At 38.8% G+C, this 23,589-nt stretch overlaps 1 protein-coding gene across 2 annotated transcripts; it reads right to left on the bottom strand.

The window, feature by feature from the left end:
• Positions 1-143: 143 nt before the first annotated feature.
• On the bottom strand, positions 144-20,418 carry ddhd1a (DDHD domain containing 1a). 2 transcript variants are annotated; one of them, XM_085256977.1, is made up of 14 exons: positions 19,187-20,418; positions 17,758-17,934; positions 14,100-14,201; positions 11,008-11,136; positions 9,849-9,996; positions 7,627-7,736; positions 7,399-7,505; positions 7,050-7,312; positions 6,147-6,222; positions 5,766-5,915; positions 4,941-5,005; positions 4,668-4,840; positions 3,793-3,990; positions 144-2,891 (listed from the first exon to the last, which is right to left on the bottom strand). In XM_085256977.1, the coding sequence occupies exons 1-14, from the start codon at positions 19,830-19,832 to the stop codon at positions 2,707-2,709; spliced, it is 2,529 nt and encodes an 842-aa protein (XP_085113103.1). In that variant the 5' UTR covers positions 19,833-20,418; the 3' UTR covers positions 144-2,706. The 2 variants fall into 2 exon arrangements, with proteins under 2 accessions (XP_085113103.1, XP_085113104.1); XM_085256978.1 differs by lacking the exon at positions 14,100-14,201.
• Positions 20,419-23,589: the final 3,171 nt, after the last annotated feature.

Raw genomic sequence — 23,589 nt, 5'->3', positions numbered from 1 at the left:
ACAGGCATGAGTTATTGCACAGCTCCTGGGACATTTCTCCAGATCACCATATCCCTCATCATCCCATTTCATTCAACACACCCACAGTTTAATGTACATCCATTTCCCCAAAAGCCATTTATAAAGGTCTTTAGTCTGTGGACACCTGTGCTAAACTGTTTAATTATGGCTTTAATCTGGTATTGACAAGAGTGTTGAACCTACAAAAAATGTACAAGCAGACATTTCCCTGATACTTGTGGTATCTTTGACAAGACAAAAAAAAAAAAATGTATTGTTGTCATTCAAAATGTTGTACATCAAAATCTCATACAGTAAAACTTACAGCATATTTTACCAAAATTATCTTTAATGCGCTCCAGTTTCTTGCCTGTGACACATTTGAAAATAAGCCTAAATATGAAAATGTGCAAATTTTCACACAAGTTTTAGAAACAATGTTATTGTTACAACTACGTATTTGCTGTGTTGAAACTCACAATGTTTGACTCAATGAATGCAAAGTAAGAACAGCACTGTGTATTTGAAATACATATCCAGATTGTTTTATGCACCGTAACAGACGGGAAGTAAAGAATAAATAAAAAGTCAAAAACGGGCTGTGTTAAAATAGTTTCTGTGCAATTTATAGCCCATGAATGTTCAAGAGCCACCAGATCAAATACAGTAACACTTAACTACCCCCCTCCCTTATTAGACCCAGCTTCTGCACTACTTCCTGGTTACCTATCAGGTGATCTCCACAAGGCAGCCTGGTTTAAGTCAGTAGGCCTTTGTACACATAACACAGAAGTTAAAGAAACGACAGTCAGCGACAGCCCTTGTGTGGCACAGTAAAGCTGCAGCTTGCACCATAACAAATTCAAAAACAACTGATTACTACATTACAATAAGCAGAACACAAGTTAAAGTTGACAATGACAGAAAGGCTCGTCTGTCACATAAATATTTACGAGGACAGTTTCATTTCATAATCTACAGCAAATAAAATCTATTCATTAGAAAAGCCAAAAGCAATCACACGTTTTTAGTCAGAATAAAGTTTCTTGGATGTGTGTTGGCACGCAGCATTATTCTTGTCCCAACAATCCATTTACTATTAATTTGACACCATGCAAAGTGAGTAAGCACTAACTTGTGCTGAATCAGTACTTGGAATTATAGCTACAATAACCCCCATCAGTACTACTATTATATTTTTATATATAAAATTTTATGATTTTCCATCATTTGTCATCTTTCTTTTCTATTTCAACTGAATTTGTAAGTAAACGATCAAGCTAGCAAAGTGTGAACTGTGGACAAAAAAAGGCAAACAAGACATTTGTTTTTATAATGAAGGTAACGTTTAAAAATTAAATAATCTACTCTACTTTTTTAACTCCAGGCCAACCACAATTTTGCCTTAGCATTAATTGAGCAGGGCATCTAATAAAAGGTGACACATACAAGTTATTTGGCCACAAGCTCAAATCCCTTTTTTTTTTCTGAGGTAACATCCAGTTTAAGATCCCCAAAGTGTCCGAAAGTTACTAGGAAAAAATATTTCTGTATTTGTTTTAAGAAAAAATACATCTAGTACCAATGATTCATCAATACAAAGCCACGCGGGCAAAAATCATCTCCATAAGTTATCCCTAAAATAGAAGCTTGTATTTAGGAGGAAATAGTGATATTGTTTCGAGTGTGTATGTAAGATTTAGATTTTAGACTATGGTTTAGATCTCTACACTGTAAGAAAATAAGTAAATACAATTTAGTCACTGTGTTTGTAAGACACATCTGCCCCCTTGGTACTGCACTATTTATCAGTGACGATTAAACACAAAGGAAAATGTTATACTCTATTTGTGCAGTATAAAACTAGTGTTTTACTTGGGCTTTATTTGGTGCACTCTATTTCAAGACTCAAATAATTGAAAATTTAAAAAAATAGAGGGGAAAAAAGTACCAAAATAATAATTATTATAATAATTTGCCAAAATAATATGATTTAATTATAATGCATTATGTGTCTTTTATGTGGGAAAGTAAAGAAATATTATATATTACACATTGCCTTTGTTTGCTCCCATGGGTTTCTTAGCATGCAGTAGCTAAATATTCAACTTGAAGAAGAGAACTTTGCCAAAAATGTTCTTTTCTTTATGTTTGTGTGTGTGCGCGCATTTGTGTAACAGAGAAAAACAAACAAACAAAAATATCAGACATAACTTGACACCTTAGTGACTGAGGCTTAGTCAAATGTGCCCCAAAGTTTCAGACAGAGTCTGTAGCTGAGCAAATTGACTTAGGTATTGTTTTACATGAAATCGATGGACATGATAGACACAGTTCAGCTGTCGAAATTCACACTGGGAATGAAGTTAGAAGTCTCTTCCTCTGGGTGCAACAATCACCTATGCATCAGTGCTTTTGTTCCTAAATAAGAGTTCCTGGTCCACCGGATCCACCATCAGGGTAAGCAATTGTGCAGAACGTAAAAAACAAACAAAAAAGATGAAAAGTTTGGAAGAAAGTTCTGAGTCTGTAAGTAATGATTCCCAAGTATTAAAAGTGCTTGATCGGGAGCCAAACAAAGACAGGATTTTCTTAGCGTATTTAAGTTTGTAAGCAAGAAAAAGTAATGAACAAAGTCACTTTATGTGTCACAAGAGATGCTTTCACTCTTTCAGTGTTGTGTTCCGTTTTAAAAAGCATGCTGCCTCACTCTGGATCCGGGGTATCTGCTGGGTTAGAGGGTGTCGCCTTCTGTTTATATATGAAGGTCAACAAGAAGAGAGCTATGTCATGTGAGCACCAGTAGCTTGTGTGTGAGGTCACTGCTGACCAGTAGCGGCTCTCAACCAGACCCTCTCTGAGCTCAAAGTCAATGCGACGCTCAAGCTCCACTGCAAGACAGAAAAACAAATGAGTAAAAACAGGAAGTATCAAGACAAATGCATAATAATACATGATTAAAAACAGACACCACATGACATCAATAGCCTGCACATAAAAGATGTCCATAGCCACACTGACATCTAGTCGACCGAGCACGTAGTGAGTGAAAGTGTGAATCTGCCTGGAAACCAAGGGCACATCATGCTGATAGTAGTGCCTTGTTCATCACACAGCAGACATGCCCTAGATTACTCTACTTTATCCAGTATCCGTTAACTTCACTTACTACAAATAAAAAATCATTTTTATTTAGTCTAAGGAGCTTGGAAAGAAAGTGACTGGACTTCATTACATTTCTTAAAAGACATATCACCTCTCATCCGCGAAGCTTCTTCAGTTCTAAAAAGAACTACCATGACCCTGAAGACATCATTTTTATTTATGTATTTTTTCACATTTTCATATTTTTAGACTAAACTCATTAATATCACGAATCAAGAGAACAGTAGGTTTATTTTCATAGACATCTACTCTATCCTCCTTCTTTATGCAAAGAGCAGTCGCCCCCTGCTGGCTATGAGAAAGAATGCAGGTGTAGGCCGTTTGTCACTTTCTCTGGAGGCTACAAACATCCTTTTCTTTTAAATAAAAACAAAAAACATTACTATATTACTACACTATACTATAACTATGTTACTGCATTATTTATTTATCTTTAAATCTAATTTAATTAGATTTAATCTAATCTTGAGTACAGTGAACCTCAGTGCCATTTCAAAAACAAAATACTTAATAAGAAAGTTAACAGATGGATGTGGATGATATACTTTTTTGCCTTATTTACAAACCAAAAAAAAAAAAAAAAAAAAAAAAGAATATAAACATTACTCGAGGGATAAGTGAACTTACAGGATGTGTCAGCAGTGGGTGAGGTGGGTCGAGTCAACATAGAGAGGCCGTATGCTGACTGACTTTCTGTGCGCTTTTGCTCCTCTTCTTCAACACTTGCTCCACCCTCAAGTCCCAGAGACACTGAAGGCTGGCTGTTGGAGCGGGAAAAACGTGAGAAGAGGATTCCTCCAATGCCCTTTCCTATGCTTGCTGCTCCTGTAGTGTCGGAATAAGACAGTAGATAAAGGTAAAGTGTCTATATTATGATTTCAAAGTATAAATGCATTCATTATTATAAAAGGAGCATATTCCTCTCATTTCCACTTGATGGCACTGTGGAGCTAAAACTGTGATTTAAAAAAAAAAAAAAAAAAAAAATCTCATCTTACCTACATACAACGACCTCTTAGGATAAAATAGATTCATTAATTACAAAGTACAAATAGCACAGGGATTTTTTTCCCAGCTCTCATTCTGAGCACATAGTTGTCATCAGAAATTAAAAGAACAGTCAACAACCTGCACTGATCAGCGACAGTATTACGAACATAGACGAGTGAAGTGTATAAAATTATCTCAGTACAATGCAAAGTTCAGCTGGAAATCCTTGGATCCTCGCATTCACATGGCTATTAATTCAACAGCGAAAACTCACTTAAGCATTTTTTCAGACTAACACATCAATTACCTTTTACCACAGTAGTCTGTTCCTTCAGGTTCATCTAATCTTATCCTGAAGTAGTGAACAACCACAGACACTTTGATCCTGAACAGTCATTACTCTAAACTTCCTTACAGACTATTTTTAAATTCTTTCAAAGTGTATAACTGATGCTGGATAACAAACACTTGTAATAACATAAACACATGTGCTCAGTTTGTGTTGGACTTACCCAATATGCTGGCCTTGCCCAAATTAGTGATTGACTCCCCATAGTGCCTCCGGGGTAGGACAGGTGATGTACTGGGGCTGGGGATGCTTTCTGTATCCGACGTGGGATCTTTAACAGGGTTGAGAAAAGTAGGCCTGATCTCATCATAAGTTGTGGGGTTAGTGGCGCTACACCTGATGAATACACAGACCACAAATAGTCAGAGAATAATTACTTATAAAATATTAAGAGTCCATTCAAGGAATAGCAGGGTGATAAAATTCAGATTGTTACCAGTGTATCTGAACAGGTGCAATGTTGCTATAATGTTTCAAGATGAGTGGCTCCAATCTGTAGGCCTAAAAAGGCAGTAAAACAGGAGTTATTGACATTGCACAGTGGAAAAAACAAAAAACCTAAACTCTTCAGAACAAAGCGCGCTCTAAATTCATGCAGACAAAACTAAATCTTGACTTAAGCAGTTACATTACATCCACCACATTTCATGTGCATTCAGAAAAAACGTGTGCTCACCAGCAGAGTTTAAGTTTGCTCTCACAGCTAACTTTTATCCTTTAAGTGCACTTTCCCAGACACAGAGCAGCCAAAGTGTCAAGATGGACTGCTGTAGGACTGTATGGAGATTGATCAACTTGAAATGTAACAATTTCATCAGCTAATATATTCACTTTAATAATTAATACAGCAAATGGAGGCCAATTCAGATTAATCGGAAGGGGAAAAATGCACCTGCTATAAAAAAAAGCTTTATCATCACTCTGGGATTTTGGCTAGCTTAGCATTAGCATGCTGTCTGTGCAGATGCTTGCAAAGACCCAAAGTGCTGTTAGCAGCAAAATGCCGTTGTTTTTGCTCTGAATGTAAATAAAAATTAAAGTATCGTCCATATCCATGCTGTAAACTGCGCCACTAATTTCCTCCTCAGACACACGAACTGAAATCAGCTGTTTTGTAGTGTAAATGGAACTGATAAGCCGACGCGATAGGTAAGCAGACCGATAATTCCAAAGAACTGAACTACTGGGAACCGGTTCTCGATTTCCTTTCCTGCTCATCTATAAAGGACAAGACAGTGATGGGTACAGTAAGGGTACTGACCACAGGGTCTGTGGGATGGAAGACATTGAAGAGCCTGCTACAGATTGAAGTGGGCAAGATGTGGTCTTGGTGAACACTGGTACCAGGGCGGATTCCTCTTAGTGCCAAAAATACTGCCAGAGGAGAACCCATGCAGAAGAAATTCTCTACCTGAGAAATGAAAGGTGCCAAGATTATTTACTGTAAATGTAGAAGTCTTTCGTATTTATACAGACAGGATTTATTTGTTGTGTAAATGCCACATTTAATTTCCGTTTTATTTCCTATATGGACATATATTCATTTATTTTAGGAGTACAGAACATATTAGTTTAACACCTAAAAGTTTGTCAAAGATTCTTACACATTACAGTAGTGATATTTTACAAAGCAATATAGTACCTTAAATTTCAGGGCTGGGGGGGCTGAGGGTTTAGAGGCCTCAAGTGTGGCGAGTTGATTTTCCAGCTCTTGTAACCTGCAACAAGAAGCAAGTAAAGAAGCCCAAACTACACCTTATAAAGAAATTTGAAACTTCTAAACTCCAGCGTGAAAATCTCTTTCAATATTGATACCCATTGCCCTATTAACAAAAGAGGCCAGTCATCAAAAAGTCCCCTTTTCAGTCAGATCAATAAACCTTATTACAGCATTTTCTTGTCTTACAAAGTTAATGGTGCACACAATAATGGCACTGTGCACACAGCGTGATGGGCAATGGCCAGCTGATGTATTACTCTGCAGCCCACACACACACACACACACACACTAAAAACAAACAAGTAAAAATAAAACTTTAAAATAGGGCACGAGAAGAGCAGCATGCAGCACATGGCGTATTTATTTTAAATAAATATATAACTGCTCACCCAACACACGCGCACACACAAAAATATTAGGCTTGATGTTAAATTTAAGGATATAAACTGAGTGACAGTAACACTGAGCCACTGATGTTATGGCATAGATGATTAAGGGAAACATTCGGAGTAAAGTAAAGTTCAATTAATCAGATTTTTGGAGGCAAAATAAACATTTAATTATGAGCTTTTCATTAAAATTCAGTATGAGTGGCTATTTTTTAAAAATATTTTAATAAACATGTTAAATTTAACCTATCTAATTCGACTACAAAGCTGAATTGGGGAGGGGGTTGCCATTAAAGTATCAAAACTCAATTCTCAAGGCTCCTTGACATTAACCGCTTTAAACTCATATCTTTTAGGATCCAAACAGACACAACTGAACTGAACACAACTATACATACAGCGCAGGGTGTCATTAACCTACAAAGGAAAGCTCTACCTGTTCCTTGTTTGCCTCTGCTGCTCTAAAAGGTGCCTCTCTTCATAGGACATCCAGCGAAGGTCTAGGTCCTCCTCCACAACGCGATGCTCCTGCAAACAAAACCGCACGGGATCCCAGCCAGTAATGATGTCATACGCGATGACACAGCCAAGAGAGTGAGACACGATAGACACTTTGCCACCCTTTTTCTCGAAATCAGGGTTCCGTGAACAGAAAAGTGAGTAGAGCGTGTTCAGCTCCTCTGTTAGACCCTTGGTAATCTGGAGAGGGAGAGAATGTGAAATAATGAGAAGAGACGAAGAGAGAGCACCAGGGACTCTAATTACTGAATCTGTATGACTCTTACTTCATCCCGGTAAAGAGGGCTGTTGTAATACATGATATCCATGGCACTGCTGTTGAGAAGGTCTCTCAGTCCTCTCACTTTGTCTGGTGTGATCGAGTCTACCGTATCTGCAGAAACATACCCACATCTGAGCACAAAAAAAAGAGCTAACGACAACAGACTATTGTTCATATATGCAGTCATCAAAAATGTATTTCTTCCACAAAAGACAACAACATGCATGCACACCTCCGTCCAGTGTGAGTTTGGAGCGCCACTCGACAGGCAGGAACTCCACATGTTCCTCATTGTGCTCTGAGAAGTGTTTCTCCTCCATCTTCCTCACACCTTCCCGCAGCCTAAACATACAATAACAAAACAGCATATAATGTATTTAACAACAATATTGCAGATATACAACTGAAGGACTTAAGAGTGCATTTGGGAATATGCTGTTTAGTAACCATGTCATTGTCACTTTGTCTCAGGAGCAGTTTATTATAACGACAGATTCGAAGTCTAAATCTATATAGTCTTAGTCATACGACTGTCAGACAGAAAAGAATGATGCCCATTTTACTGATGCAGCTGCTTCCCTTGTGCAGCATGCATACAAAGGCTACACTGCTATTAGCCCTATATGGGACACCATTAGCTTGCAGGATACACTAAATACACAAAGAGAGAGGGGTGAGGCAGTTGTTGACATGGATAAATGGAGGTTGGGAGAGGCTTTTAAATGACTGCACTGTGAAAAGAGCACCTAATGCAGGTTTTGACAGGACTTTCAGTGCAGGGGAAATGCTCAAAGGTCTGAGTGCTGCTTTACAGCTTTCCCAAGTTTTGTAAGGTTTTCCTTGCTTTTAGATTGGCTTTAATGAAGACAGTCAGGTTTGGCATTTGAGGATTAGCAGGTTTACACTGTCTGATTTTGTTTTAGGACATTGTAACTGGAACATCTCACCACAATTTGCTTCATCAACATACATGTAAGAGACTGAAAAGACAAATACCTAATATTACTTCAGGTAAAAAGAAGCAACCAAAAATCAAACAAATACATCAGGTTTTCAGGATGATTGTTTCTCTTGGCTGAGAAAGTGTGTGCGCTATAATCGACATGAAGATAGAAGAAATGTTTACAATATGTTTACAGTAAACATTTACATTGCAGCTTGACTGTGTACTTTATCTGCTTTAACTCCTTAGTTTGTGACACAGTGACAGTTCTGCACAAGTGTAATTAAAGCTTCCACACCTATGGTCCAAGGCTATTTCAGTTATTCCTTTAGATAAAAACAGACATATGAAAGGACTGCATCTAGCTTAAGCAACATATGATCAATACTGTATACACAGCTGAACTCCAGTGAGTTTAAAAGAGAAATTGATGCTGTGATAACTTACTTTATCAGATTTCTATAGACAGAAGTGTCTATTGTGCACTGTCATTTTAAGCTCTACATAATTTACAATTTTCTAAGTTCCTCATAACCAGATGTAACTTTTGAAAGACAAAAGAAACTCAGTAGGTTTATTCAAGTAAAGTATCAACACAGCATCAAGCTGACTGTTTTGTTTTTATGTGTCGAGTGCTCTATAGAAGATCCAAATAAAAGAGATACATCTTCCCACTGGCATGAAATCTGGACAGATGAAGGTTATATAACCAATAAGTATATAAAACACTGAGACAGAATGGCACGACTTGATTAGGAACTGATTAGGACTGGAAACATGGGCAAAAACTGTAACCACATTTTTGCCTATGTTTCCAGTCCTGGAAACAGCTGGTTTTATTCTGCAACATGAATCCTGTCATTTTTCTTTACTTACTTTTATAGAACTGCATTTCCCTGTTCTGTTGTGTCTATGTGTGTTATTTTTAAGGTTTGGTACACTGTGTGATCACACATTAACAACGCAAGTGTAAATTAACAGAACGGCATGAGCAGACCAAGAGTGAGAAAGATGGGTAGAGAAAATCAGGCAGGAGAAGAAAACAGAGTCTGCAGGAGTGGAGGGGGGAAAACTGAATGATTTAGTGGATACTGTTGTATGAGCAGTGCTTCAGTTATGCACTCTGACACTTCAGAAATGCACTAGCTACATAATTGGCAACAAAAGAAGACAGACAGGTATGTGTCAGGTTTATGTCAAATCCATCATATCACATTGCAAAAAAACCACAACAAAACGATGTAAGCTTAGTTAGGAGCACAGAAACGTTAACACACAGAGAAACTATGAATCTACAAAAGAGGAACAAGAAGTGAGACTGTTTGTTTTTAGCAGAGAGAACATGAACTGTGACAGTTCCAACATTACACCACAGTATGTCCCAGGAAGACTTTTCTTACATTGCCTTTGACTTCATCTATACTAGGTTTTAATTTTATTCCGGATTCCATTGGAATGAAATTGAAAGTACTGCTATCATAAAAAGAACAAACATACAGGTATCAACTCACATTCCAGTGTTTTTAATAATGCGCCCCTGGTCCATCTTCTGTCCAATGCCATGAACCACAAAGACAATGTGCGTAGTCTGAGGCGGTCTGTCCTCGGGTGAGGCCTCCTCAACATAACCCCGATGGAGCCGCGTACCGCTGCTTGAGGCTAAAAGACAAGTAAGGACGGGGTTGGAGTTTCATTTTACAAAAGCAAGCTTTAAAAAGAAAAAAAACCCCAGCTATTTAAACTTAGTGTTTTCTGTAGAATTTATGTATTTAAAAACACATTACAACTATGTTCACCAGAAAGCTATAAAAAGCTGCAGTGATGGAGTCCAAAGAGGCCAGTAGGTGAAACCTGGGAACCCTGCTGTGATTGTGGCTGCCAATGTGTCAATGGGGCCAAGTGTGTCACCTTATTTAGAATCTATAATCTAGTCTAGTCATGTGTTACACAGCAGGGTAATAGAATCTACTGGACTGCTGCCTGGTTAGCACTAAATGAACATCTCAGGTAAAATTGAAATAACCAGGTCCATTTTGTCCAATAACCTGAAAGCAGGAGAGATTAATGTGCTGTAGGGCTTGAAGACTGTAGATCAGAATAGAGTCATCCATCCGGATCAAACATCAATTGCTTTTTGTTATCTTTTCAGTAGCACATGGGCCCTTTAAGCACTTGGCAGATGGACACAGAGTGACCTCCTGGGCTAATCCAGTTAGGACACTGCGTTTAAATACCTGATGCAAACTACAAATGCATTAATATACAGGTCGTTGTGTGAACTGGACGCTTGTTCAAGCTCACGAAATAGGAAATCAATTCGATTTTCTGACTAAACACTTGGCTTCACACATTTTATAGGCATATCCTTAGCAAAGAGGATAAACTTTATTGAAATAAAATTTTTCTCCACCTATGCAAGTGTGCATGTCGAAATCTGTAAGGCTTGAGTCAGTTACTTCATGCTAACCTTTAGCAGATATGCTTACCATAACAATGTGTTAGCAAGCTGGTGTCGGCTGAATACTACACAGTAGAACACATGCATGTAAAGTCAAGGGATGCTAGTAATTGTAGTTTGAAATCATTTAAGCAGATATGATGCGTTTCTGTACCGTGCTTTCATCAGAAATGCTAGTAAATAAATAAAGGAAACCTTAAGTGGTTACAGACCTTTGGAGAAGCCCAGTTTCTGGGTGACTGTTCTTGCAATTTTGGAAGTTGTGGCATCGCTGTAGAGGTAGATCTCGTCCACGCTGTGCCAATCCACATGTGATCGACTCAGCTTTAGACTATGGATGGCTGCAGGGGGCAGTGAGAGAGAGGAGTGAGTACATGAACAGTTAGAGGAAAGACAGGACACAAGGAGATTGGTCTTGGGGGGGATAGAAGGAAAACTTAGGTAACAGGAAAAATCAAAATAAATCAAATTTACAAAGCAGTAATTAGGAATGTGGTGCAAATTAGCAAAAGTAGGAACAAACTAGTCTAACGGCTTGATGAAATGCAGCACAGAGCATTGATCTGCAGACAGAAAAACACATCAAACCAACACAAATTATGTTTGCAGATTTCAGCTCTGGCTTGTTGCCCTCCTTGTGCATCATCAGCTGTAGATATATTTGGTACTGATATCTACATTTAGTTCTCTTACTGTTATTTTTTTTCCTCCTGGTTCTCAATTCAAAGTGTAATGCAGTGACTAGAGCAAGTAAGAGCAGAGGTAGACTAGAGAGCAGGCACCATTTGCTACAGAAGCTAAGAGCAATAGGTGAGACTGGTTCACTCAACAGTTATTTATGTCTCTGTCCTTTAAGTGCATTGTGCAATCAAATTAATTTGAACAAGACTGGTGGAAAACTCATGCACTGGTCCAGTGCACAGTCTATTGTCTGGTTCACACACTATTGTACAGCAGCTGAAGGTCACATTTCTTCACATTGCTCGGAACCAAACTGGGAATTAAAACCCTTAAGAACAAAAAAGTATAGTACTTGGAAAAATGCCATTTTCCAGATTGTGTTCTCTAGTTTCAAACTCTTTAATATGGTCACACAAACCCTGGGGAAAAAATGGAACTGCATTACTATTACGCAGAGAATCTAATTTCTTAAAGTTTAAATGCAGTTTTTACTTAATAACAGAGTACTGAAAAAAATGAACATGTGTCACAACTATGCATCATTTCCATATTTTTATTAATTAAACATTCCTAACAAAATGGAAAGATAAATAGTAAATAAGACATCTGTCAATAAATTTGAGAATTTACCAGCTCCCTCTAATACACCTGAATTTAAAATGTGCTGATGCATCTGTTAAACTGGTCTACTGTTGCTTGGCAGGATACTTTCACTGTGGGTAGGTTTGCTTTATGGGTAATGTGATGACAAGCCCTTATTAAACTGTACTAAAGACCTGTTCACTTTGAATGTAACCAGTCCCAAGCTAAATGACTGCCTCTAAGAAATGAGGATAACTTGTAGAGATTGAAAAAAGAAACGTTTGTTGAAAAGAACAGGCAAAGTGACAGGTTGTCACTTTTATTTGGCAGATAAAAAAAAATAGTTTGTTGTGACATTCTTTCCATTTGAGGCAATTCTTAGAAAGTTTTCTCTGTCACATATATTTCCGGTCATTTTAAAATTGCATCACCAAATACTGACAGTAATCAACAAGAAAGGGAAACGAGCAGTTCTTCTTAGAAGAGCGCCTTTTGCCAACCAGGCTGGTTTCATCTCAAACAGACTCCTTACCTCATATCTCTGTACCCAGAAGACACCATACAGGTGAAAAGGAGGGTGGCATTTGCTATAAGAGCTGCACAGTTCTAAACAAACTAGTTTGAGGCCAACTCAAACTGTTGAGACTTATCTGTAGCCAAATCCACAGTAAAACAGGAGATACTTAATAACAGGAAAAAACTAGGAAGTATGCCTAACTTCTCCACTTTACTGGTTTTATTAATATCAAAAGTTTGAGTGAAAATTGTTGACTGATGTTTAGTGCTGTAAAATAACACTTCCTGTTTTACAGTGAAAGGCAGCAGGTAAGGAAATGAAGGTAAAAGAGGAGGGGATCAAAATGTACACAGGGACAGACAGACAACCCAAAAAAAGAACTCACTGAGCTAGATCTCTAACAGCCTGTCAAGAATGACCAAGAAACACAGGATGAGAGTATTTGTTATACAGGGATGGGCAAGGAGTGAAGGAACTGGGGAAACTCTTGAAGAAAGAAACTTCATGTATGCAAGAATCTCAAATCTGGAGAGAGGTAAAAAATAAATATTGGGAATAAGAATAAAAGGCAAAATTGAAATAAAATGAAATAAACTGGCCTGGGACTGTGACATTTGTTCCTGACGAAAAGTTTCAACTTTTTTCTTGACTATGTCTTGACAAAAATAACAGATTCCTTTCATCCAGGGCCACCTCAGAGCAGCAAAGAATCCAATTTTCATGTAATATAGCAGCTAGGCTTTAGATCGGCTGCTTCAGATTTACTAGAAGATGAGGACACAGACCCCAGGACTTCTCTATTCAATAAATCCAGAACTAGGACAGTGATGGACTTGAAAGAAGCTGTTAAGGGTTATAATAGTAACTGTTCATAAATGGCTTCTCTGTTTGGCTCATCAATTGTGCTTGGGTCTCAACAAAGAGCTTTGTTCATGGCCCTTAAAGTGGGAGCTTATGATGGTGGTTCATTAATGGTACAGTCATACTGCCAGAGGACTGAGATAAAGAGAGCAAAGAAAGAGTGAGTAAGAAATGGAGAGGAAAGGAGTTTTTTCGTTTTTTTAAAGACAGCAGAAGCCTTCAAAAGGCTTTTTTGAAGACTAGCTTATTTATTCCATGTCTACTGGCATTAGGGATCTTGCTCTGGTAGTTGAGTGAACCCTGTTGTCTACTCACTATTCCAGCAAGGAGATGAAAGACACATATGCAGGATTCCCCAAAAAGCAGCAATGCTAACAACTATAGCACAAAACTCTTAAGTATATGCACAAAGGAAGATGTTCTAGCAACTAGGCCCAGTTAAGGCTGCAGCACAGAAAGCAGCCTAAATTCCCTTTAAAACAACTGCTAACTGAGCCTAGGTCTAGTTTTTAAATAGTCAAATTATTTCAAAAGTTTGAACCACACAAGAAAGAAAACTCAAGTTTCAAAGGGACCAAGCTGCTATAAGAAGGGGATACAAGCTAGATCTAATACACCAGATTTTTTAGGGAGAAGAAAAAATTAAATTGTATTTTACAGTACCTTGGCAGCGTTTGCGCTTGTGACATGTAGGTTTAGTACTCGTCTGATATCCACTCCATTTGAACAGAAAAGGGAGGTAGAAAGGGGGCAGGTGGGAGAGAACTAACAACCAACAGTGAGTGAGTAATGGCCATTACCCTGGTGTCACACAGACTACTGCTGTCATCACTCTTGAACAAGTAGCTCTATCAAGTAGTGCTGCAGTCAGGTTACCACTTTAACCAGGACAGACTAAGAGTCTGCGCTGGTTACCGCAGCGACCTGGTGGCTATAGGAAATGTCCTGATACAACGCGAACTTATTGTGAGCCTTCAGGCCGAAAATGCAGCACTGTTTGACATGTGCTATAGACGACATTTTTACACTTATCAAAGAAATACAGAGAATATCTACACATGGCATGACTCTGACTATACAGGCTACAAATCCCCATTATTTCTTTTTGTTTACGTGTACTACATAAGTTCATGTCTAACAGCATTAACAGTACTTATTTTTCCATTTCACTTAATGAATAATTCATATGTTCCTATTTATAACCATTTTGAGGAGGTGATGCTGAAACCAACCTACTGACTACATTTTTACAAAGAGCTCTGAATAAGTATCTGGGAGATTATCTCCAATGCCTCTCTTACCTGGAGCACAGATTAGAAGATGTATTTCTTTCCACTGTGAATAATCTAATTGCTTTGTATATGATTTAATTAGTTAGATATAAGTAGGTGTTTTAGTTTAATTGCAAGTGCTTAGAAGTGGTGAGAATGAGGATAATTTACTGCCATATCTTATTGGATGACTGATCTAATTTCATTTTCTCCTTCAATAAATGAGTGTCAGCTTGTGAAAACAGCCATGTAAAACCACACACATATGTCCACTGTTCGATAGAAACTAAAACTTGGTTATTCATAATATTTTATCATGACTGGGTAATTTTTTCTCTATTGATTTTATTACTAAATTTATGCTAGTATTTTAATTAGTAAGAAAAATGCTACGTGACAAAATCAGTTCCACAAACATGTAGGCTTTCTCAAATTTGTTAATCAAATCAGCAAGTGCACAAGACATGTCTCACTAAAACATTCAATCAAAGACAACACAGACATCAGACTTGCAAATACTGGTAGAGGTGAAAAGCTGTGGAGGACAGAACTGCTGAGTGTATGGGAGGGTTTTGTTATAAAAGCTACCAGTAATGTGCATTTGGGTATTACAGCACTGATGGATCCATTCATAACTAAGTGGTTCCTTATGATTGAGATACCGAGTATGAGAGGAAGCAGTCCAAACAGGTCACAGTGAACTGATAACCTTCATCTGTTCTGCATCATATAATATAAAACTATCTTTGCGGATAAGATAAAACAAATCCCTTTACCAACTCTTTGTTACAGTAGGCTGTGAATGTAAACACTGTAAACCTGACTCTTCCTGCCAAATGACTTCTTTGTTTGTATCCTAAGCACAAGTCAGTACCATACATCTGTCAAATGTACGCTATGTTATTAAGTGTGAATTTTCTGTTTCTTTTAAGTATGTATCAGTCATCAATTATCCCATGGTGTTCCTACACTCTGGTGTTTAATAAAATGTAGCAGAATATGCAGCACACAAACTAACTTATGAGGCTTGCCTACATCAAACGACACACACTGCATTGCTCAAAGATGACACAGTGTCCAGCCTGCACGCTTTGTTTTTTCCCTGACGTCTTTTAAGGCTGACATACTGGACACGCCCTATAGTTTTTACTACTGGCTTACACCAGTGATCACCATCTGCGATTCCTGTCAGCTTAAGACTCAAATGACAGCAGGCATTCCTTGAAGAAAGTGTCAAACGATAACAATAAAAAAAATTTTAAAAAAAAAGGAAATAGGGGGTGACGCCATTGTTTAATTTTCTATAACAGTAAAAATCACAATGAATCTTCACTTCATAAAATACACCATATCACGCATGGGTGACACATCAGATTTAACTCTTCCTTGTTTATTATTTAAGAAGAACCAGCAGAAGCAGTATATCAGCCCATATTTTGCACTTGCACCACACTGATGACGATGTACCTGCAGAGCATACTGGTATGCCTACCATGTCTTCTGCTGCACTAACATTTAGTCTACGCTAGGGAACACAATAAAAATAGTAGCAATAGGTAAAGGAGACAGCGATATCTTGGGGAATGTATTTACTGCAGTACTGTCAGGGATTGCTGCCTTATTGAATGACGCATTTATAGATCGTGGTGCTAGCCCTTATTGTTGTCAGGGCTTCAAATGATTAGTTTCAAGATAAAACATATTTCTTTAAAAGCTGCCTGAAGGAGGAACTCAAACAAGGTGAATTATCAGGAGCTACCATTCACTTTCCCTTCATGCTTTTACAAATATAAGAGGAAAATACTTTTTTTTTCCCATGCAGATCTTGAACGTTGCCAAGATACGCACTACATGAATGCACATGCAAATGATGGTTCTTTAGGTTTTATTAACATATATATCTTACGTATGGCTTTCAAAGGGTGAGTAGGTTATTCTCCCTTGCAATAGTACATTAGACAAGTTAAAGTCTTATGATCTGCGCATTGAGTAATGGAGAGTCTGCCAAGTGTCACAAAACCAATTTGTGTGGCCTTGTACATTATTTCTCTCACCTTGCAAATAACTGGACTTTGAGCCTTCTTTCCACTAAGACTTTATACACTTGCATCCATATACTTCTAAATCTCTTAGCGTCCGTGTACACAATGCGTGTCAAACATGAGCGACTTTATATCGTTTTCTCTTATATGTCTTGAGATTAAATAAAAATTGAAGAAAAATAGTGACATGTAATGTCACTAAGATTGAAGCAAGGTATGCAATGTAGTACACAAGTCCCAGATTACCTTGGTGATATTGTGAGTCTTGTTTTTACAATAAAGACTAAACTTTTCCCACCATCTTTATCAGCTGCTGCATGCTTTTCTCTCTGCTTTTGCTCTATTTATCACACACCCACACACTTATCACCAGTGAAGGTCCTGTAGATCTGGCTGCGTAAAGGAGACTGCTGAATCAAAGAACCCCTTTCTTATTGCCTTTCACAGCTAAATGCTGCTACATTTCGCTTGAGCCAGCCCTCAGAGGAGGACCAGCCAGAACGTACGAGTTGCACCTGCTATATACTAGAAGGGTGACATGACAAAACCTACACCCACATGAATGGACACACCTGCCTCATTCATTTCAACTGAACGTGCATCTACACTAGCAATTTTGAGCTGTCTCAAAATTGCTCATTTATGACTCTGGTTACTTTTATTCTAGTTTCACTGTTTCACAGATTTGGTGCGTTTTTCACTGACTTACTTTTTAAAGGAATTTATAACCAGCAATGGCTATGAGAGCATTTAATCTTCTCACTTGCATTCGCAGTCATCAGTAGATGCATTGGAAGGTTATTACTCAAAGACATTCTGGCTAATGCAACAATCAGCATCAGATTAAGCTATGATCTAGTTAATAAGTTCATTTATTGTGTTAGTTATAAGAATGGATGCTTCAGTGCTGTGTTCTTTAACGCATTTTTGTCTTTAAACGCTTTATATTACAGAATTTACTGCACCAAGGTTAAGGCTGTCCTGCCCTTGCCCTTCCCCAGAGCTCACCATCTTTACTATCAATGGTCCTGGGAACCAAATCCATCTCAAAGGTATCCTGCACGTGTTGCCCACGGAAATGGTTAAGGTGCTCCCGTTCGATGAGGTCGCTTTCGTCTTCATCTAATGGCAACCAAGTACCATCGATAAACCACTGGCCTCTCATCACTGGGATATGGTCTTGTTCTGTAGGACAACAGCCATTATCTAGTATCAAATCCAAAACAAAACAAATAGCTCCTGCATGGATGGGAATCATGAAATTTCAATTTTTGGCAAGGAATAAATATATTGTTTTATTTAGCAAGTAGAAATGAAAGTAAGTCGGTTTCTGGAAACTGAATCCTTTCGTTGTAACTCAACAAGTCTGACAAATCCTGGGGGGCAAAGTCTCAGTGGTTAATGCAGAGAGGCCATGTTTGATTACAGTCTTGAGTGACATCATTAAGTAATTCTCTGGTGGTGAATAAGAGTGTAGGATCTTAAATTAGGCTGCCTTAGAAAGAGAACTTCTCTCTCTCTACAGAGTGAGCCTGTTCAAAGTCTGTCTATTTCTATTTAAAGACAAAGTGTTCTAAAGCTAATGTAGACACATAGACTGACAGTAGGTACAGTTCAGTCAAGTAAGTTTGTTAGGCTTGTCGGCAATATGCCAAACTAAAGCTAAGAACTATTTAACACAACCTTGATTTTTATTTTTTTATTTTCTAAATATTCTGATGTTTTCTATCTTATAGTATATCAATGACCTTTATACATGTTCCATTGTGTAAACTAATCTCTCACTTGTGAACTGATATGCTTTGGATGACTATTCAAACGTCCTCCTTTAGTATCTATTTCACATTCTTAACTGTTAACGTAGCCGTCAGACCACACTGAAAGAGTACAGAGAGGGTCTCAATGCATCCACAGCATCAACAACTGTGAAAATAACCTCTTCTGTAAATGTCATTTGAAATTAAGCTTCAAAAGACCCAGTTAACCATGAACCCTATTCATTCAGGTCAGGTTTTCCGAAGCTCTATAGCAACTGCCTTCCTTTGTTCCCTGCCTTTTCCTGGAAATATCCACGAATTAGTTAATGCAGATCAGCTGAGCTCAATACACTGACATCCAGAAAAAAAGGCCAGATGAAGTACTTAGCTTGCAAGAAAAAAAAAAGAAAAAAAAAGAAAAGACAACTATGCAGTCTACAGTAAAAGTCTACAGAAAATGTATACTCAGCTACAGGTTTAACATTTAAACTAGAACCTTTTACAGAACAGTGTGAAGTGTTTTGTAAGCTAATATATTGCAGATCTCTGTAGTTTTCATAACATCTACGTGAGGTTTGACTAATAGAAGTTGTGTTTCTTATTCTCTACCAGGAGCTACTTTACATGTGACTGATGCAGAGGTGATTTAATTTGGGTTGCATTGGGGTGATTATACTTACGTTTCCAGTAGACAGGATAGCATTGTCTCTGTATTATATCAACCTGATAGAGTCCTCCTCGCACACACACTGACTCTACATTGAGTTCAATGCTTTCAGCGTCCCTCTCATCAGAGGACACGGTGGATGTGTCCAAGGACCCGCGGCCTCCGTGCACACTGCTGGTCCTCGTTTCTGCTGGCACTGCACCGTTCATCCCTGTGCTCTCCAGCTCTCTAGTCCCGCTCTCCTCCTCTCTTCCACTGGCCTGGGGGCATGCTGCACCGGGGTTCAGCTCGCAGTGTTTCCGAAACATTAGCTCAATATTAAGTGAATCGTGGCCCAAAAAGGGCTTCCAAGTTTTTTTGTCCTCTTTGTAAAACCACCGCACTTCCTCCGGACCGAGCTCCGTGACCACCTCGTTGAATCTATGTCTGGAGCTGTTGGATCTAGATCTCTTTCTTCTCTCGAACAGAGGACCGGTGTTATTCCCATAGTTGTCATACTCAGGAGAGCTACTGCTGAGGTAGTCTTCCTGGGAGTTCAGATCCAACACCAGACCGCCTTGAGCGCTGTGATGTCTGGCGTGTAAAAGCGGCAGCTGCCCTTCCAGTCCCGACTGGACTGAGGACATCCCAGCCTGCAGTGTTTCATCGTCGAGACTCATCTCGTGACAGCACGAAAACACATCGCTTCTCAAAACTCACTCTTTGTTGCCGGTAGTGTCAGCGCTGACCTTTTAGTATAAAAATAGCTTAATTGAGGGATTTTGGTTGTAATGTTGATGCTGCTCATAACTATCCAAGAAACCCGACCTCAGCGCTGTGCTCACTGCACCTTCAGAAAGCGGTTACTGCTCCGCGGCAGCTATCGTCAGGCTTCATATTAGTCCAAAAATGAAACTTTCATAAAGAAACACGCCTAGACCAACTTCCATCACATTTCCTGAGCGCACCACAGCGGTCGCTACATCACCTTGTTAGCCCAGCTTGCTAGCTGGCTAAGCTAATACCGGCTGGAGAACTCGGAGAATTGCGTATTAGCGAATCTGCAGCGATAAAACGAGAAACGAGTTTTCTTGCCCTTTAAGTGAAATAAAAACATGTCAAACCACTTTCCTGTTATCGACTTGCTGTGACGCTGCTTGACAAGAGTAAATATTACCGTCACTATACTTTGAGTGTTCCGGGTCACTGTGGAATTTCCGATTCATTCGTTGACAAACAAATCTCGCGTAGTGCGCTAGCATGCGTGTGCTTGACAGCAGGTCACGGGATCCATGAACGCGCACGTAGAAACTGTGAGAACATTACGTCACTCCGCCCTCTGTTTAAAAACTGAATTGTTCTTATCGTGCACTAGATGGAGATAGAAACCTATAATAGCCGTTGGGCACGAGTCTATTGCAATGATCGTGACAATGCTCTAATTCCCACTAGATGACAGTAAAGACTTGTTCATTTTAAAGAGATTCCTAATATCACCGCTTTAGGAACTGTTTAAGGAACTGCAAGTTTACACTTTCAAAACACATTTCTATACACAATTAACTATTATAGGGACATATTAATAGAAACAGTTGACAGTGTTGAATGCCCTTTAAAAGTCTGACACATATGACACATTAATGCAAAAAAAATAAAAAATCATATATAGGTGTTCAAATGACTTGAGATCTGGTGGCTGAAAAGGACATAGCAGGTCACCTAATTTTAAGATCCATCAGACTATTCTGTACCCCTCTCGTGCCTTGTGGATGGGGCCATTGTTATCCTGAAAGAGGACCATCAGGTCATCACTCTGAACAAGTCTATGCTAATTTACACTGACTCTGAGTTCAGATGTTGCCTTATTTGGTGTCTGTGCAAAATATAGGTTAATAAAGTAATTACAACAAAAATGGTGCCTGCTGACTGCCTTTCAGTCATCAGATCTCTAGTCCTTTGAACACCTATATATGATTTTTTTTTTTTTTGCATCAATGTGTCAACAGCTATCTCTACCACCATCTTCAAAATAATACATGTGGGAATATCTTTTAAAGGTATGGTGTTCATATCTCTTTTTAATAATATAAAGTATCAGTGATCCTGACCTTTGACCATCAGTTCTAATCACTTCATCCCTGAGTTCAAGTCAGTCTTAAAGCTAAATGTATCTAATCAGAAATCTTGGTACCATGCTGTTAGTTTAGTTTTTGTTTTTTTGTTTTTTTTAATTTAGCTGCATTCTTTTTCTTTAAAAAAAAAAACAGATATCACATTGATGAGAATGAGATGAATGCACAAGGCCTCTGGCCACATCTGTTACCAGAGTGGAGGCAAACAAAATTACAACCTGAAATAAATTCATCCATTTTTTAAAATGCTTATGCAATTCAGGGGAATTGGTGGGCTGGATCCCTGCTTTCACCAGCCAAGGGATGGGGCACACCCTGGCCATGTTGCAGGGAAATAAATGCAAAAGAAATAAAATCAAACACCTATTTATTTATAGGAACACGAAAGGAATCCTAGTTTTAGTTTTCTGTACTATGTCCATCAGGCAAGCATGTCCTTCTAGCCAGGTAACTTCTCTTCAATGGCTTCTCTGAACATTTGCTAATGAATAGCCCAGCAGTAAGCAATACTTTTGAGGAGTTTACCCATTCATCCACATCTTCACTATGTGAACACTTAGTGCCTGCCCTTTTGCACATGTTCTACATAGTGTGGTGGTGTCTGCCAAGATGCACTGCCTGGGCATGTCTTCATGCCTTTATGGTCAGTATCATAACAGGCGGAGAGGGCGGGGGTTGTCAAAGACAGTTAGATTACATCAGAGAATTAATGCTAAAGAAAATAAAAAATAATAATAATAATTTTATGGCCCACAATAGCTTTTCATTTCAGTGGTTAACTACATGAAAACAGCAAAAAAAAAAGAAAAAGGAGTTGAACTATTTGGACTGCTGGCTACTTCCCAACGTGGATTATAATATATCTGTTATAGTGCTAACTGGTGTGTTTGTATGAGAGTGCATCAGTGCAGTGTGAGTTTGTATCTGCCTATGCGTGCATGTATGCATGTGCCTGTTTATTTAGGCAGAGTGCGCGTGTTTGCACAATGTGTGTTTTGTTTAGCAATACTTGTGTGTGTATACTGCTGGTCCAGGTGATCCTGGGGCCGTGGTGCGGTTTGTGGGGAGAGAAGCGAGCGAGAGAGAGAGAGAGAGAGAGACAGAGAGAGATAGGAGAGAGGCCCATGCAGCTGTATTTGGAATAAACAGACATTACCCTGCTGTGTTCTAATTTACTGCAGAGTGGGAATTAAACTTTAAGCTCGTCCCGCCCCTCTGCACTCTTTTCTTCTGGCCATCAACAACTACTTGCACAATGTGAGTTATTAAAGTGTTACTCCACCCAAATGCTGTCTTTTTAGTATCAAATTAACAACCCCTATAGGCTTGAGAGGTGGTTGTAAAAGGGGGGGGCATCCGCACAGAATCAGCTTCCGGAGGAACTGTGGATTTCCCGAGTGCAATAGAGACATATAAAAGCAGCATATGAAGACTATTTGAGCCACGACACATTGTCTTATAAAACCATAAATGTGTTTTACTTCTTTCTGTTATTTTTGTTGCTTACTTATACATTGCATTATGGAAAATTGCCCCCCCCCCCCCCCTCCCAAATTATAGTCAACTCCACATGAGCATTCTCATATTGGTAATAATCATTAAAAAAATTGCTCAAACATCGCGTAATCATAAGTGCAAGGATAATTCCCTTTGTGGTAATGTGTATGACCAGAATAATTACCAGGTTAAATATGCAACCAGATCTTGCCAAGAGCTTTCTCTTACTGCAGGTTTACACTAGAGGATGACATGTGGCTTTCATATAAGAATTAGTCTAAACAGGTTGCTCTTTCTCTCTCTCTCTCTTGCTCTCTCTCCCCCTGTCTTGATGTTTTGCAACCACCAGGCCCACCACCTGGATGAGTGGATGACAAACAAACTGCACATTTTCCCTTCCAGTAACTGACCAAATAGATATTTATAACCACCTGGTCACCTCCTCTACCCACTGATGCCCCCCCCCACACACACACACCCAACAACCCTCCAGCCATGGCTCCCTTTAAAGATCAGTTGTGTCACTTCTGGCTTTGTTCTTAAACAAAGAGAACTGCCCCTCATCTGCCCGTAATTGGGCCTACTCTTGGAATGTGCTTGATGTTTCCCGCGCGGGGACACCGCCACTCCAACAGACAGGGAAAGGTTTCTGGGACATAGCAGACAAATGAGTGGAAGCTCGTCCACTGATCTCTACTTTTGACCTAATTTTTTTTTCTTTCTTTTACTTTTTTCATCCCGTCCCTCTTTCTTTTAAACTCTGTTTCACACTGTTAGCCACCAACTGCATCATAATGATGGATCCCCC

This window comes from Mchenga conophoros, linkage group LG19 (genome assembly GCF_057382185.1).
Source record: "Mchenga conophoros isolate Kocher_MC1m ecotype Shallow Benthic linkage group LG19, M_conophoros_male_GT1.1, whole genome shotgun sequence".
In the NCBI taxonomy this organism is placed as follows: domain Eukaryota; kingdom Metazoa; phylum Chordata; class Actinopteri; order Cichliformes; family Cichlidae; genus Mchenga; species Mchenga conophoros.
Note: the sequence above shows the minus strand (reverse complement) of the source record. Positions and strands in the feature narration are given on the sequence as shown.